The sequence below is a fragment of the Bombus vancouverensis genome, unplaced genomic scaffold (assembly GCF_051014615.1).
Source record: "Bombus vancouverensis nearcticus unplaced genomic scaffold, iyBomVanc1_principal scaffold0035, whole genome shotgun sequence".
Lineage (NCBI taxonomy): Eukaryota > Metazoa > Arthropoda > Insecta > Hymenoptera > Apidae > Bombus > Bombus vancouverensis.
Genome location: NW_027468926.1, coordinates 194,492 through 213,586, shown reverse-complemented (window position 1 = coordinate 213,586; position 19,095 = coordinate 194,492). Strand labels below are relative to the sequence as shown.

The window sequence follows — 19,095 nt, the reverse complement described above, 5'->3', positions numbered from 1 at the left end:
CTTGACATCAGTCAAGCAAACGGGCCCGACTTGCGTCTGCAAAAAACGCGATTCGGATGGGTCATCGGGGAGAGCCCAACCTCGCAATCATCAGCACTCGCATTTCACGCCTCCACGGCGGCTTTACAGGCGGACCTCGCCCGTTTTTGGGAAATCGACGAATGAACGCCCACTGCACACATTTCGGAAGCGGAACGACAGTGCGAAGAACACTTTCGAAATCACGTTCAACGCACCAACGAAGGGCGATACATGGTCGCTCTCCCATTCAACGAAACAACTCCTTCGCTTGGATCCTCTAAGACAATGGCGATGAAGCGACTCATTTCCCTCTGTCGTCGATTCCAACGAGACAAACGATTCGAAGCCGACTATCGCGCCGTGATACAAGAATATGTGGAATTAGGACACATGACGAAGATTACCACGGACAACTGCACGGACGACGGATATTTTCTGCCACATCACGGCGTGATCAAAGAGTCCAGCCAAACTACAAAACTCCGAGTTGTGTTTGACGGATCTGCACCAACCACCACCGGAGTTTCATTAAACGACGTACTTCATACGGGACCGAAACTACAAGATGACTTATTCTTCATCCTTCTAAGATTTCGTTCTCATCAATACGTCATTACAGGCGATGTCGAAAAGATGTATCGACAATTTCTTGTGCGTCCAGAGGATCGAAAATTTCAACAAATTTTGTGGCGCAATTCTGATGGAGAAGTTGACAGCTATCAACTTAATACAGTGACATTCGGGCTGTCAGCGGCCCCTGATCTAGCCATTCGGTGCCTCAAACAACTGGCGGACGACGGGGGACATCGGTACCCACGAGCGGCGACGGTCTTACAGCGAGACTTCTACGTCGACGATGTTCTCACTGGAGTTGATAGAAAGGTCGAGGCACGATCATGGAGAACGGAGCTCACGGAACTGCTTGAACTAGCCGGCTTAAACATTCGAAAATGGGCATCGAACGACCGGGAACTGCTACGAGGACTTTCCGAGCAGGACATAAACGACAAGCTGCTACTAGGCGAATCGCAAACCTTCAAAACTCTGGGTGTGGTTTGGAATTCCTTTGACGATTCGATCCTATATTCCGTAAAAATTAATTCCACCGCCTCTCGAATCACGAAGAGAACAATCAGCTCCGAAATCGCCAAGATCTACGACCCCCTCGGATTATTGCCACCAGTGATCGTTCGAGCTAAGATGCTGCTCCAACGACTCTGGACTTTAAAAATTGATTGGGACGAATCTCTACCGGCTGACGTGCACACGGAATGGAGCAAATATTATGCACAGCTGCCATTATTGAATAACGTGAAGTTTCCACGTAAAACGATAATCAAGGCAGCAGCGGAAATGAATTACACGGGTTCTGTGACGCTAGCGAAAGGGCTTATGGGGCATGCGTTTACCTTCGCATCATCACTCCGGATGGTCATGTCTGGACACGACTCCTCACTGCAAAATCAAAGGTGGCTCCACTGAAATCACAAACCATTCCAAGGCTGGAACTGAGTGGAGCACTTCTTCTCGCATCATTGGCCACCACAGTCCTTCAAGCTTTACCAAGCAACATTTCTCGGACTGTTTACTGGACGGATTCTACAATCGTACTTCATTGGATCAATACATCACCCCATACGCTGAAAACCTTTGTCGCTAATCGTGTGACAGAAATTCAGCAGAAGACTCACACCTCAGATTGGCGTCACATTCCCGCTGCCGATAACCCTGCAGATCTCATATCTCGAGGCCAATCACCCGAAGATTTCCTGCGACCAACCATTTGGCAACATGGTCCGGAATGGCTCCAACAACCAGAAAGATACTGGCCGACGTGGAACCCAGTACCATTAACTGAAATATCAGAGCAGAAGAAAGCAACATGTCTGGCCGTGACTCCCGCTGACCACAGTCTACTGGAGAGATTTTCTTCTTGGCCCAAGCTGATTAGAACTACCACTCGTTGCCTCCGATGGAGACAAAAACAGGATCGAGGGAGACCTCTAACCACACATGATTTAACCAATGCGCATAACAAATTGATCAAACTGTTACACATTCTTGGGACACACCGTAAACGCCGACGGGATAAAGCCGCTAGCCGAACGCGTTGACGCTATTGTAGAAGTACCGCTCCCCGGGACCGTTAAAGCACTACGCAGGTACCTCGGTATGATTAATTTCTACCGACGTTTCATACCGGGGGCCGCAAAAATTTTTCAACCCCTAAACGACCTATTAAAAGGAGGAAAAAAGGGCAACGCGCCCATCAAATGGACAGAGCAATCCGAAGCCAGCTTCCGCGAGTCGAAACGCGCCCTCGCTAACGCCACGATGTTAGCGCATCCGATACCTGGCGCACCTGTTAGCCTCGCGGTAGACGCATCCGACTATGGAATAGGAGCGGTCCTCCAGCAACGCGTCAACGACTCTTGGCAGCCGTTAGGTTTCCTTACCAAACCGTTGAAATCCGCGCAGCGAAAGTACAGCGCGTACGACCGCGAATTACTCGCTATGTACACTGCGGTAAAGCGATTTCGACACGCCATTGAAGGGAGAAATTTTATAATTTACACCGATCATAAACTCCTTACATATGCGTTCAACCAAGATCCTGATAAGTGTTCGCCGCGACAATTCCGGCAACTAGATTACATCGGACAATTCACTACCGACATAAGATATATCAAGGGGTTAGACAATAATGTTGCCGACGCTCTGTCACGCATCGAAGCGATAGGAAAGTCTGTGGACCATCGAGCTCTCGCCGCCGCGCAAGAAGCCGACAAAGAACTAAGCAACATCGTCAACTCCGGTACATCCGCGCTACGGTTAAAGAAAATACGTTTCCCCGATCACGACGTAGAAATATATTGCGACGTATCGGGTGACTTTGTACGACCGTACGTACCGAAATCCTTGCGGCGCGACGTATTTAATTCGCTCCATGGACTTTCCCATCCAGGGATACGTGCCACTCAAAACCTGGTGACGACGCGTTTCGTCTGGCCGTCCATAAACAAGGACTCCCGAAATAGGACACGACGATGTATCCCGTGTCAACAATGTAAAGTCACCAGGCACGTATCCTCACCCGTCGGAACATTCGGAGAATTAGCGGGCCGTTTCGAACACTTACACATAGACATTATCGTGATGCCATATTCAAAAGGCTACCGATATTGTCTAACGTGCATCGACCGTTTTTCGCGTTGGCCCGAAGCCGTTCCCATCGCCGACATGGAGGCAACCGTCGCTTCGGCTCTCCTTTCCACGTGGATATCTGGTTTCGGCGTGCCTTTAAGAATAACGACCGATCAAGGACGCCAGTTCGAGTCGAACCTATTTAACGAACTATGCCGGTTGCTCGGCATCAGACATTTGCGCACGACAGCCTATCACCCCGCGTCCAACGGGATGGTAGAGCGCCTCCACCGACAACTAAAAGCAGCAATCAAATGCCACGATACGAGCAACTGGGTGGATATCTTGCCGATAGTTCTATTAGGCATACGAACAGCTATTAAAGAGGACCTAAACGCGACGGCAGCCGAAATGGTTTATGGCACCGGCATACGATTGCCGGCCGAATTTTTTATACCGACTAAACAACAGGCCAATTCGGAATTCGCAAGTCGCCTAAAAGACCGAATAGGAAAAATCAGACCTCATCCAATTACGCGACACGGCGAAAAGAGAACTTTCGTGTTCCGCGACCTCGAAACATCGCCTTATGTATTTCTGCGTCGCGACGCCATCGGAGACCCCTTACAACCACCCTACGACGGGCCGTATCAGGTTATAGAGCGAGGAAAAAAGACCTTCACTATTCAAATAAATAATAAAAACGTAATAGTGTCCATAGACCGATTGAAACCCGCATTTCTATTTAACGATAATATTGAACACCATAGCACGGAAGGGCGCAATGTAACAATACCGCCCGGTGCCCAAAACGAACAAAGCGAAGGGGACTCAAGAGTTCATCACACCACACGCGCGGGCAGGAGAGTTCGATTTCCTGATTGGTTTCAGGCGGGTCTCGGATAGGCGTTAGGAGCCGGCGAACGTGCACCCTTGCCTGTAACATTTATATATTTTTCATTTATATAGCGTTATTACTGGTAAGGGGGTACTGTGGCGGCACGGGCCACGGAACTTTTCAACGGCTCCGGATGCAAAGCGCGACGCCGCCAAAGCGCAACACCGACGTGCCCAATGTACCATCGATATCTTCACACTCTTTCCGCCGAATTCTCGGCAGAGCATACACGTGCCAGCACTGGCGGCACATCTAATGAATGCACGCTAGTGGGGGATATCGATGGGCTACGAAGGGAAGAATCTGCGCGATCCGAAACAAAAGCAGAGTCAGTCTGTCTTGCGCCATTAAATGTGTAACTCCTCGGTACTATTTGCATAGCAACGCGTCGAATGATCTCTCGGTGTCTATCGTTATTTGTTAGTTGTTACCTGTTGTCTGTTAAGTGTAATGGTTAGTTGTTAATTGTTAACTCTGATTGTTGATTAGTTCTAATTAAACTATTGTTCGTTAAAAACACCAAGAGTAGTTCCTTACGCACCTATCACCATACCACCTCAGTATATTGAAAGGGAAGAAGCACTTAGTAAACAGCGCCGAACGTAGTGGTATGAGTAAAAAGGAAAGATGGCATAAATATTAAATACTTGGCGTAAATTTATGGCGTAAATTTTAAATACTTAAAGATTTTGGGTAAAGAGCAGCTAGTGACTGGCATACCGAATGAATTTGAAAAGGAACTTTTGAAATGTAGGGTGTGTATAGAAAGCAAAATGCATAACTTACCTTTCAAAAATAATCGAACTAAGGCTAGGGAAATAATGGAAATTATTCATACGGACGTATGTGGTCCCTTTAAGACTACCGGATTCAATGGAGAAAAATATTTTATTTCATTTATCGATGATTATAGTAAAATAACTAGGATCTATTGTATAAAATCAAAAGATGAGGTCTTTGATTCTTTCGTACAGTTCGTAAATGAAGCCGAAAATTTAACGGGCAAGAGGTTAAAAATATTAAGATGCGATAATGGCAAAGAATATTTAAATAATCGAATTTATAAATTTGCAAGGGATAAAGGTATAAGAATAAATAATTGCCCAACATACGTACATGAATTAAACGGGACAGCGGAAAGGTATAATAGAACAGTGATGGATATGGCGCGGTGCTTGTTAGCGGAAGCGAAAGTACATAAAAGGTACTGGCCGGAAATAGTTTGTACAGCGGTATACTTGAAAAATCTAATATTAGCGAATACTATAGAGAGAAAGACACCATTTGAAATATTCTTCGGGAGAAAGCCAAGTGTTAAAAATCTACATCTATATGGAAGTAAAGTTTTTGTAAGAAGGCCAGAACAAAAAAGAGTTTCCAAATGGGACAAGAAGGCAGATATGGGAATTCTATTAGGATATAGTGAAGAAGGATACAGAGTCTTATTAGGTGGAAAAATAACAATAGCTAGACATGTAGAGGTCATAGAGACAGACACTTAATGTATCGGTTTTGAGGAAAACTCATTGGAGGCAGATTAGAGAAATGATAGCGAAGATAACTATTCATTGGATGGTATGGATAAGGAAGAGTTAGAAGGTAGGGAAGATGAAAATGATAGTAGTACTGAAAGCTCAAACACTACTAGGAGATCTACACGTATTAAGAAAACTCCAGTAAGGTATCCAGAAAAGGAAAATATTTGCGAGATTCATGCAAATTATTGTAAAGTAGATATCCCTCGTACATTTGAGGAGGCGATTTGTTGCGAAAATAATGAAGTTTGGAAACAGGCTATGGATAAGGAAATAGAATGTCTCTATAAGAATAAAACTTGGAAATTGGTAGAAATGGTAAAAGGCAAAGAAGTATTAGATGTAAAATGGGTTTACACGAAAAAATCAGAGGACAGGTATAAGGCTAGATTAGTGGTAAGGGGATTTCAACAAAGAAACGTAGCCGATGACATATATTCTCCAGTGGCGAGTAATCAGACCTTTAAGATATTGCTATCATATTGTTGTCAAAATAGATTAATAATTGAGCAAATGGATGTAGAAACTGCCTTTTTAAATGGTGAAGTAACCTCGGAGGTATATGTAAATCAACCAAAGGGATATGCGGACGGAACGAATAGAGTTTGTAAATTATCGAAAGCGCTTTATGGGTTAAAAGAAAGTCCGAGAGACTGGTATGAGTGTTTTGATAAGTATGTGACGAGATTAGGTTTTAAGAAGAACAATATAGAGCTGTGCCTATATACTTATGGAGAGGGAGAAAATGTTGTTTATTTGTTAATATACGTAGACGATTTGTTGATTTGTGGTAAAAACAAAGGGAAGATACAAAGTGTAAAAAAAATTATTAACTGATAAATTTGAAATGAAAGATTTAGGTGAAGTAAAAGAATATCTTGGAATTAATATAGAGTATGATTATTTAAAAAATGAAATGAGATTAAGCCAAAAGAAATACATAGAATCATTAGCAAACAAATATAAATTACATAATAGCAAATTGTACTGTACACCTATGGAGACCAACTTAAAAATTGAAAAAGCTGAGATAAATGGAGAGGACATTGGATACAAGAATTTAATTGGCGCATTGCTGTATATTAGTGTAAATACCAGACCCGATATAAGTTATAGTGTGAATTACCTGAGTAGATTTCAAGATTGTTGTAACGAGACACATTTTAAATATGCCTTGCGAATATTGAAATATTTGTACCGGACTAGAGATTTAGGGCTACATTATAAAAGAAATGAAAAGTGCGAAACGATAGATTGTTATGTGGACGCTGATTGGGCAGGAGATTATATAGATAGGAAATCGACTTGTGGGTATGTAATTAGATTGTATGGAAATGTAATTGGATGGAAGTCTAAAAAACAAAGGTGTGTGACAAAAGCCTCGACGTATGCAGAGTATGTTACTCTATCGGAAGCGGTGAGCGAAGTAATGACTATCAGAGAACTAATTAAAATCTTCGATGTAAATGTAGACGATAACCCTGTAAAAATCTATGAGCATAACACTGGAGTAATGAGTATAGCAAAATACGGAACTTTTACAAAAAATTCTAAACACATTGAAGTTCATTACCACTACGTTCACGAGTACGTAAAGGAAAATAAGATAAACATAATAAAAGTAAGTACAGAAGAAAACACTGCGGATATTTTTACGAAGACACTGTGTAGAGAGAAACTTGAAAGGTTTAGGTCATGGATGAATGTAAAATAAGAGAAATGTAAATAAAGCGATAAATGGTAAATATTTTGTTAATTCGACAAGTATGTAAATAAAATTAAGTGTACAGTATAAATGTAAGGAGGCGTGTTAGGGAAGTGATACATTTACGCTGTACATGAGAGTGTGTGTGTGTAAGGGTCAGAGGGCGTCCAGGTCTTAGTTGAGACAAAAGACTGACGTTAGAAGATTCTGGATAGTCGGGTGGCGACAGGCGTGCGTGCAAGACGTTCTTCAGAGTGTAATATAGATGTATAGCTGTTGTGTGTGAAATATAGTCAATTATTTGTATTTCCAAATCCTCGAATTTCCTTAACAGACACAAACAACCTTAAAGGTGACAACCTTCAACGAGCCTTCGGACCTGAAGAAAGAGAAGGTCTCACCAGGCGACAAATCGATTCAGAAAGTAATCTCCCCCAATCTGTTACAGAACGTTCATGACTCTTTGACCGTAGTTCACAACCTAGAAAGTAACGGGTTGAGTCCCATCCAGGACAGCAACAAGGTCAACGTCGAGTCGAAACCTACTGTAAAGGCTTCGAAATCCACTGTGAACAAACCATCCAGGGGCAGTGTTTCTTCGGCCAATACTTACACGATGGACGTCCAACACAACGTATCGACGTCCAATCATCTCTCTTACATCACGTCATCTGCACCACCCCAGATTAGAAACATTGCATCGGACAGTCACACTCCGAGACGTAACGTGAAGACTCCTCCTTCGCCACCTCAGACATGTGCTACGCCTGCAATTGGTCCTACTCAGAATAATTTCAGCATTATTAATACCATGACTAATCACTCAAATGGTGTCGGTAATTTACAGAACATTCTATCTGATCTCAACGATTCTCTACTGAGTTCACAGAGCGCCGTACCGAACTAGTCGCGTATCATAAACATCTCACTGGAGTCACCCGTGGCTCCAAAAACGCCAGTATACTCTCCAACACCAAGGCAAGTCACAGTCACGACGTCCAACGGTCATTCTCCACCGAGGATCATCACTAAGAGAATGCGATTCGAGCGGGTCATCGGGGGGAGTCCAGCCTCCCAATGAACCTCAAAACTCCGCACCGCGCTTGATGAATCTTCACAAAGCACCACCGACGTTCCCTTCAACGACACTTCCTGGGCCGAGGTGTTTAACGACACTTCCAGAAGCAAGATCCACGACACTTCCTGGGTCGTGAATTTCACCTGGAAATCGCTCGGCATCGACGAGGAAGACGGCGATCTAGACTACAACGGAGACAACGTGCCATCCAGGCAACGGCCCTTCGGCCGCATCGCCAAGTTCACCCTGGGGACGACAGCATCATCCGGACGGCTGTTGTTCACACGGCAAGGAGCATCTTGGATCGAGGTGCCACGCAGCTCGTCCTACGCTCCTGGGCGAGTCAGACGCCGGACGCCTACGCAAAATAATAGTGAGTCAACAACTAGACGACGGGACGCCTTCTCAATTCTACGGGATCTGAAAAGCCTCGCCACTCCGGCAATATCAGACGAATTAATCCGGACTCTCTGGGAAGGCCGACTCCCGGTGTACGTGCAACGCGTCCTAGCCGCCGTCCAAGATAAGAGGTCCGAAACTTTGACCGCGATCGCCGACAGCATCTACGAAATACGCCCGGAACTAAGACAGGTTGTTGCGGTCAGTACAGACCGAACAACGGCAGGAGGCAATCCAACAACGTACGGCGGCGGGGTGAACGATGCTACGGCTGCCGCCATCAACGAGCTGAAGGAACAAATAACGCAGATACAGGCGCAGGTAAGCGCGTTGACCATCGGGGGCCGCCGGCGAACATTCTCCAGCGCTAAATACCGTCGCCGTTGGCGATCCCGAAGCCCGTCACGGCAAGGTGGCTTATGCCTTTATCATGCGACGTACGGGGAACGCGCGAGAAATTGCACCGAGAAGTGCACTCACCGTGCACATGGAAATCGGGAAACGGAACCGGCCGTCCGTAAACGCGGCAAACGACGACGGTTTGATCTCCCGCTGCATTTTTGTTCTGGATAAAAACACGCGCATCTCGTACTTGGTGGACACCGGCGCAGATATCAGCGTCTACCCGCGCAGCAAAGTGCAGAGACCTGCGATGAAGAGCGAGTACGAGTTGTTCGCGGCTAATGGGGCACGAATTGCGACGAATGGTACAGTCGCGATCCACCTCAACCCGTCCCTCCGACGCGCCTTCAAGTGGTATTTTACAGTGGCTGACGTCCAGACACCTATCCTCGGCATGGATTTCCTGAGTCACTACGGGTTGCTCGTGGACCCACGGAACAAAAGATTAATCGACACGACGACCCAGTTATCATCAAAGGGGTACGCCGCCATAGACAACACGCCATCGGTGAAAACTATCTGCGGCGATTCGGTGTACCCCCAATTACTGGCGGAATACCCGACCCTCACGCGTCCTCCGTCTTTCGGGAAGGAAAAGGCCCGACACGGTGTAGTACACCACATCGAAACTACGCCTGGCCCGCCGGTCTACAACAAACACCAACGCCTTGTACCGGGCCGCCTCAAGCAGGTGAGAGCTGAATTTTAGTTGATGATAGAACAAGCCGTGATGCGCCCATCGAAAAGCCCGTGGGCATCACCCCTTCACGTTCTGCCCAAAAAGGATGGAAATTTGCGACCATGCGGCGACTACCGAACGTTAAATGTTCGCACGATACCCAACTAAGCAGCGTGCCACCACGGAATTTGCATCCCTGCTCAAGGAACAAATGGAGAAAGTCCGGCCTCAGCCTGTGACACAACACAGGGAAAAGAAATTATTCACTTTCCGCGAATTGGAGTCTTCTCCCTACGTATTCCTGCGACACGACGCAATTAGAGGCCCTTTACAGCCGCCTTACGATGGACCGTTTAGAGCAACGGGAAGAGGCGAGAAAATGTACACCATCAATGTTAACAATCGCGATATATAAGTTTCCGTCGACCGGCTTAAGCCAGCATTTGTAGTATCAGAGGATCTCGACGCGAAAACCGCCGAAACCCGTGACATACTTATTCCACTAGAACAAATGAACGCTCGCAATGAAAGCGACGTGAATAGCGACAACGAAGGAAACACTAGTAATAGGTATGTTACACGGTCAGGCCGAAGAGTTCGTTTTCCCGACTGGTTACAGGCAGGTTTCGGCTAGGCATCACAAAAGATTACCCACGGGGACTTTCTCGGCAAAGGCAATAAAACGTTATCACTGGTAGGGGGGTGATGTAGCGGCACAAGAGTTAGAATTAGCTGCATACCGTGTTGTTGTTTTGCTTCGGAGTATCAAGACCGTTAGGTCACAGGTATTGCAAGGAGTTATGAACTCCGGGCAGAACAATGGTGCCGCTACATGTAACCGTAAAACAAGACGAATTTGTATCTTTTGACCTCCTTCTGACGATTATGACTAAACGAACGTGATCGCAAACGATTCAGTATAAACTGTGACTAAACGTCTGTATTGATATCGTTTCGCGACAAGATCTGTTTTAAATACACTAACGAGTACACATATTGGTAGTCTCATTATTCGATCCCCTACAGCTCTTATTAAGGAAGATAGAGGCCTGTGACAGTATTCAGCTTGGCCAACTTTGAACAGGGCATATTGATAAGCCAGAGTAACTCACATACAAATCTTTTTTCTTTTTTTTTTACGTGGAGAAATCCTCATGGACACTCCGCTGTTGCAGTAATTGCGTAACAGCAGAGTAGTGTCGGACTCTCACCGACTAAAACTCCACGATGACCACCCGACGCGTATGACAGGGATGCTCCAGGATTCTCTTATGAATTAACTTCAGTTGCACCCCCTTCACGCGTTCTCTAGTTCTAGCCAGTCCTAATATTTCCTGTACATTGAATTGGCGTTAGGGGTGGGGGGGCCATTACCCCTAGCGCTGTCTCTCCTTATTGATATTCAGTGGAGGCTTGTCTTGTGTGCTTCGACAACTCGCATACAACCTGGTGGCACAAGCTATGAAAACAGTTTTCCGGTCATGAGGAAACACATTAGCCCAGATAACGTACAAAAGGTATTAGAGCCCACCAAAAAAGGTTTGCTACAATTTGCTGTAGTTCGTCACAATAAGCCTATGAGTATCGCGTGTCAGACGATTTTCGAAATAGTTGATGCTTGGATGTTCAAGATACGGAAGCGCGGAGTGATGAGACGTTTATGTACAACTTGATCATGGTGCAACCCATTCATCAGCCAGAAAACTTCATGCACGATTTTCTAAAAAGAAAGACATTTCCCCCCTTCTGTATGCCGTACCAATCCTCTCTCGTCACTCCATATCTCATACAGCGACAGGCCAAATAATGTTGCCGATGACGGCCAACAGCCTGGGTACATGTACGGGTCTCTTGCCTGCGACAGAATTTCGTTATATGTGGTATGCGGGGCAGAAAAGCATTTTTACCATTACTATGAACTAGAAGATTGCAGAAAAACTGTAAACATTTTCCAAATTTTATTAATTTCATCTCATTTCTTAAAGTCTACAAAACTGTTAATCAACATTAAGCAAATATACAAAATCTTGACGTACAGAATAATGGAGCGAATATTAGAAACGATACTACTAAATCTACAAGCTAAAATATACTATACAAATTTTCTTCAAACTATAAAACATACAAAGTATATATTTCTGAAAATAAAAAATATCGGATCAAACACTCTTCGAACATACTTCGAACGCTCATTATTACGTATATTACCAAATCAATACATATAATATAATATATAAATCAAACCAATGAAAGGCGCAGAGACTGGAGAACATGGGGTCCTCGAGCGTGCAGTACGCTTCAGCATCGTTGCGAACACCAACTCCCTCCGCTTGTCCCAATGCCATCTCGTACGGTAAGACTGCAAACAAAAAATATCCATATATACATCAAGATAGTAATGCGATTTCTATTCTTGCAGCACCGACTCGAGATTCCATATAGTTGTTGAAATCTACGCATTTGGTAGATAAAACGTTGCGAGAAATCCTCTTGTCACAGTTAGGTCTTCCAAACCTGATCGCTTGCATTTTTCCCGCTACTTCAGCGTTGTAACGTTACTTTTATTTCTGCCAAGTTAGACGCGACATCGTCTAAACTGCCCACTTCAGGACAGGATGGCTCCTCCCGGGGATTCTGTTGAGACGATTCCGGATTTTCCGTGTCCTCACCATTGTAGAGTTCATAATTTGTATAGTTTAACTTCTTCTTCTATCATTGTTTTTTAAATTTCTGTCTTTTTGAAGCTGCTGATAATCGCCGGATGCGTAAAACATTTTTAGCTTTGGAAAGAGCGCACGTCAGCACTGCTTCAATCCGTAAATCGCGTCTGCGCATTCGGCGACACTTTGATCTTTTGCGGCGAACTTCGTCAATCCATGTTAGTAACCGTTCTGTTTCTGGCTTGTTGGCGTTTGTTTTTGAAAGTCCCTTCTTTGTCCTCGCCATGCTTTCTCAACTATTTCACCCAATTATTGAGTAAGTAAAATGTATACCAACCTGTATCCGGCTCGTGTTTGTTGTAGAACAAAACAGAAGAGATTCACACAACTGCACACAAAGGATTTGAAACCACCGAGCAAAACACCCTCCTCACAGCACAGTCGTAAGATGACTAAGGGAAGTCTACGCTGCGCGTCCGAAGTCCGCTTTCTATACCCCCTCCCCTGTCTTTATGACGTAGTCTTACGCGCGAAAATGGAAACTAGTTCCGTGTAAAATCTTACGTTGGCCTTACATTCTAAGAATTTTTGAAAAATACTTCACTCCAATTAATTTTTAAATATATGTGCGACAACTTTAGTGCTAAATTTTATATATTTTGTACGTTATATTAAAATTCTTGATTTACAGGAAATAATCAATAGCGTATGAATGTGTACTGCACGTATTATTTGGCACGTACATTAATGTTGATGCAAAAATAATTATTCCAATGATTTTAAGTTACACACATAATAGATAAAGTAGGCTGTAGACTATGAAATTCGTATGAAATAAGCAGAGAATAGTAACTAAATAAATGTATATGTATATGGAACATAAATCTTGTAAAAATAATATATTAAATTACATTCAAATCAAATATATGAACAAGATCTATTGAATTTTAATTATTTTCTTGAAGCACTAGTATCAAATAAAATTGCGTCATTACGAATACAAAAACAATAACGTTGATATAAAAATGTCATCCCGAAACACAGTTTGACGTGATACAAGTGTATTATTTTAATTTAAGCCGAAAATATCTAATCATATTTAACGATTTTGAAAAACATACCTCTACTAAACTATCATTATCTTTTCCTATACCATCGGCAAGGCCCTGAACAGCAAGCAGTTCAGCAGTTGTTAAAAAACTAGCCAATTGTTCCCGAACCACATTTACTTCACCCTGATACATAAAATCAATGCAGCCAAATCATCGAAATTTACATTACATTACGAGATAAAAATATGACCTTTTTCATCTTAATGTCTCCCAAAAACGGATTTAGCAGAAAGTATACGACATCTATAACGATCCAATTAGAAACTACCAGAGCATGTGTATTTTAAGCGGATCTTTAAACGTCGATTAAACGCGTTCTCTATCCAATCCTGGCTGAAACATAATTACTCACACTCCCAGTATCCCACCTCTAAGTCATTCCAATCAACGTACCATGTAAACACGAATCCAATGCGTTCCAGGAATAGAATCAACTGTCTGTAGTTGTTTAGCTGTACACGATGAATATAATTTTTTCGGGTACTCCTCCAGTACAAAACAGACACCCAAACGACAATATTTCAAAACAAAAATATTTAAAACAATAGTGATAAAAGCATGATACTTAATACTGCGCTTGACATCAGGTATAAGCAAAAATAAATTTCTTCAAACAAATTTCAAGTTAAATCTTTAGCTTGTGTAATTATATCAAACTTGCTCAATTAGCAACGAGCAATTTCCATCGTGTTTTGACAACTGACTCATCGATGATGTTTTTCCTTGGAATTGAAAAAGGAATGTGCATAATTTTGTCCTCCGTCCACACTCAAAATACTATCTACATGCCATAATTAGGGATTCAATTTTATAATACGTTCCTCATGTAAATTTCGACCAATTGCGGGGAGACGTAATCGCGCGGAGAGACGTCAACGGGGGTCGTAAATCTATTACGATTTATTACGGTAGCTACGATTATGACAATCGACACCACGAATTGATCGATCCCCTGATTTCCGTTGAGATAATTGGGGTGATTGAGTTTGTATAAGACTGTGATTCACAGAATTATAAATTATATATTTCCAACACTTAGATTACACTGACGTAGAGAAATAAATAGTTAACAACTTGTCGCACGAAGATGCGATAGATATGTACGCTAGAGCAGGGCTCTTATAATGGAAATTAATGTTTTAATGGACTTAGCACTATAATATATTTAGGAGAGAAGATGTATGTTCGACAACACCGAGAACCGACAAAAGATTTGCGTGAAGTATGCGACTCTCGCGCTATGTGTAGACTGCCGCGTTAGGCGTTAGTTTTTAGACTGCCTGTCGCTCTTTTTCTAATACGGAAGAAAAGTTCGGTGTGGGTGTGCCCCTGTGCCTAAAGAACGCGGATTCGTTGTTCCCATTTTCGTTAGGAAAAGTGAGGGTTACGAACCGCGGTGTCGATTGGTCATGACCTGCACTACTGCTCGAAGGGATGAGTAGGGAGTCTTCTACCATTGTTACGCCATGCGGCTTACCATAGATCATATTCTTAACTGTCGATCGCGGCACTATAATGTCGCAGACGGATCGTCGCGGCTGCCCGGCAAACAAACATTGTAGTGGCAAGCGCATGGTTCATTAAGCAGCGCGACCTCCAGAAACGTCGATTCGTGGCCGTTATTTTACCTCGCGTAAAAGAATGTGGCGTGGTCCGAACGTAGTGGGGGTCGCCTTCCATAAAAAGCGGGAAAAATCGAAAGGCGAGCAGAACTCTTCGAGAAGCCGAACCGTCAACACATCTCTTATATCGCGCATTACTTAACAAGCAAAACGCAGTTACATTTCTTTTTGTTGTTCTCTTTATGTCTTCCTAGTTGATAATTTGTTAAAATAAACGTTAATTTATTTGTGTTAATTCTGTGGAATTCATTGAACTACCCTTATTATCCTAATCGAAATAAGGGAATCGATCAGTTCGTGGCGTCGATTATTTAATCGTAACGGGAACTTACAACTCTCGTTGACGTGATATCTCGCGATCGCATCTCTCCGCGAACGATCGAAACATTTTGGTCCTTCGAGCCGGATCACGTGCCAGTGAAGAGTGCACTTACCAGTGACCACACAGTGCCACGTGACTTTATCAAAACCAGCAGCGGGAGCAGGAGCTTCCACCACAGCGAAACCAGTGACGTCAGGCGCGTCATCTTCGAAGAAACACATCCCATTGGCAAGGGAACGCAACCACGCAGCCTTCCGTCGCAGCTGGACAATCATCAACGCAACGAATTTCACAACTTAACAATACAACCGAACGAGTGGCCGTCGGGAAGGAACAAGGCGTTCCTCACCAAACATACACGCGACCTCACGCAGCACGACAGTAAGGTAAGCTCGTTCCTTATTTCGACCATCTCCTATCCTCGGCAACGATGACGAGCGAAGACCAACTCATCTCCCTGCGTCGGAGACGAGGCTATTGTAGCGGCCGATTCACATACTTATCGAACCGACTGGACGAGTACGAGCAATCCGACAGTCAGCAAAACTCCTTATTAACGAATTACGAGAAACAACTGACCGAAGTTGCGAGTCAATTCGAAGCGATCCAACTCGAATTAGAAGTATTAGACGAGGAGGAACAAGCACGCGGCTTCGAAATAAGGGACCAGTACGTCGCGGTAGACACAAGGCTACAAAATCTTCTGAGGAACGCGCAAACAGCTTCGCCGTCGACATCCATAAACCTTCCAACCTGTGCATCATCCGCAAGTTTAAATCCGATATCCATTAAATTACCAGATCTTCGGCTCCCTACTTTTGACGGAAGCTTAGAAAAATGGAACACGTTTTATGATACCTTTTCCTCCACAAGCGATAAAAATCCTAGTCTCACTGACATACAAAAATTCCATTACCTGCAGTCCGCCCTGCAAGGAGAAGCAGCCGATTGTTTAAACGCGTTACCCCTTAGTAATGTAAACTACAGTCAGGCTATAGCCGTTCTCAAGGAGAGTTTTGAATGTACACGATACACAGCTTTCAGTCACTGCATGGCAATAATTGATTATCCAAGGATAACCAAGGAATCTCCAACGGAATTAAGGCGCTTAGTCCACACATTTAAACAACACATATATGCATTGAACAAATTAGGAGAATCCTACCTCGATACCAGTGCTACGCTCAACAGCCTCATCCTCTCGAAAATACCACTAAGTATCCAAAAGCAATGGGAAATGACGCTGCCCAATAACGAGGTGCCTCCGTACATTCATTTACTAAACTTCCTAGAGAGATTAGCACGAAGCTCCAGACCGATCACCAGGGTCAGACAAACAAGAGAATCACCGGAACAAACTACTCCGGTCCGTCAACGCGCATCACGAGGGCATGCACTTACGGCGACATAGGTTACTCCAACATGCCCCACCTGTCAAGGACCACACCCCATTTGGAGATGTGACACCTTCAAAACCAAATCCCTTCGCGAACGCATTCGGGAGGTCAAAAGAGCATTACTATGCCTCAACTGCCTCGAGAAAGGGCACACAACGAAGCATTGTTTCGCAAGATCATGTCGCGTATGCGGAGAACGACATCATACAATGCTGCATAGGACAAAACGCCATTCAGGGTCTCGTTCCAGCACGTCCAGCCCGAAATCTTCCCCATCAAATAGCCGATCCACAACACCTTCTTTGCCGCCCTACGTATCACCCACTCGTCGCAAAAAGCACACAACAGACCACAGATCGGAAACACCACGAACAGCCGCGTCTCCAAGTCCACCGCCCAGTGACAAACGAACACACAACCAATGACGCCGACGATCGACGACTCCGTTGATGACCGAACATATCAGACCAATAGCATCCGAATTACTGTCCAATGATCTAGTCATCACAGCGCAGATTAACATTTTGAATGATAAACAGCAACCAATCCGTCGTCGAGCGTTGCTCGACACCGGATCCAGTATGAATTTCATTACCGAGGAATTAGCAAAATCGCTAAAGATAAGGCAAAACAAATGTTCGGTCCCGATCGGAGCTCTAGATACCTTGACAACGACTTCTAAGCGACACATCACGACCACGATCACTTCCACTGACGGTACATACACGCGGACATTAACGTTCCTTGTCATTCCAACCATATCAACCTTCATTCCCAGCGAACCCATCGATCGTTCGACACTTGAGATACCAAAAAATCTCAAATTGGCCGATCCACGATTTCATTTACCAGCTCCGATAGATGTACTACTAAGCTCAGGTTCAACACTCGCGTCGATGTGTGTGGGACAAGTCAACCTCACGCAGCCAGACGAGCCTGGACTGCGTCTGCAAAAGACGCGATTCGGATGGGTAATCGGGGGGAGTCCAACTTCCCAAACCGCGACAAACATATTTCACACATCCACGACGACCTTACAAGCAGACCTCGCGCGGTTTTGGGAAATCGATGAAGGACCCTCAATTAAACATATCTCAGAGGCAGATCGACGATGCGAAGAACACTTCCAAGCCCACACCCGACGCACCAGCGAAGGACGATACATCGTCGCTCTACCTTTCAACGATCAGCTTCAGTCACTCGGATCCTCTAAAACGCTGGCGAGTAAACGACTCGCCTCACTCAATCGCCGATTCCAGCACGACAAACGCTTCGAATCAGAATATCGAACGGTAATACAGGAATACCTGGCGTTGGGACACATGACGAAGGTCAATGACAACCACTCCGACGACAACGGATACTATTTACCCCATCATGGCGTGACCAAAGCATCGAGTCAAACCACCAAACTCCGTGTAGTTTTCGACGGATCGGCACCAAGCACTACCGGAACCTCCCTAAACGATACACTTCACACAGGACCCAAGTTACAGGAAGATTTATTTTGTATATTAATTAGATTCCGCGCTCATCAATACGTACTCACTGGCGACATCGAGAAAATGTATCGGCAATTCCTCGTACGACCAGAGGATCGGAAATATCAAAGGATATTATGGCGCAGCGCGAGTGGAGAAACAGAAACATATGAACTTAACACTGTAACGTTCGGTTTATCCGCAGCACCGTATCTAGCTATTCGGTGCCTCAAGCAACTGGCAGAGGACGAAGGACATCGATTTCCACGTGCAGCACAGGTACTGCAGCGGGATTTCTACGTCGACGACGCTCTCACCGGAGCTGAAACGAAGGACGAAGCCCTCACGCTCAGAACAGAACTCACCAATTTACTTCAACTGGCCGGCTTAAACATACGAAAATGGGCGTCAAACGATAATGACTTATTACACGGACTTTCCTTAGAAGAAACAAATCACCAACATTTTTTGGGCGACTCGCAAACCTTGAAGACGCTGGGGGTGTTTTGGAATTCATCCGACGACTCTATTCTTTACTCGGTCGAAGTCAAACCCACGCCCTCCCGAGTCACGAAACGAATCATCAGCTCGGAGATTGCAAAAATTTACGATCCGCTCGGTCTGCTCGCACCGGTGATTG

The 19,095-nt window shown here is 44.5% G+C and overlaps 1 protein-coding gene across 1 annotated transcript; it reads left to right on the top strand.

The window, feature by feature from the left end:
* Positions 1 to 306: 306 nt before the first annotated feature.
* LOC143304429 (uncharacterized) lies at positions 307 to 8,210 on the top strand. The gene is made up of 3 exons (XM_076626894.1): positions 307 to 1,297; positions 1,363 to 1,913; positions 7,638 to 8,210. The coding sequence occupies exons 1-3, from the start codon at positions 307 to 309 to the stop codon at positions 8,208 to 8,210; spliced, it is 2,115 nt and encodes a 704-aa protein (XP_076483009.1).
* Positions 8,211 to 19,095: the final 10,885 nt, after the last annotated feature.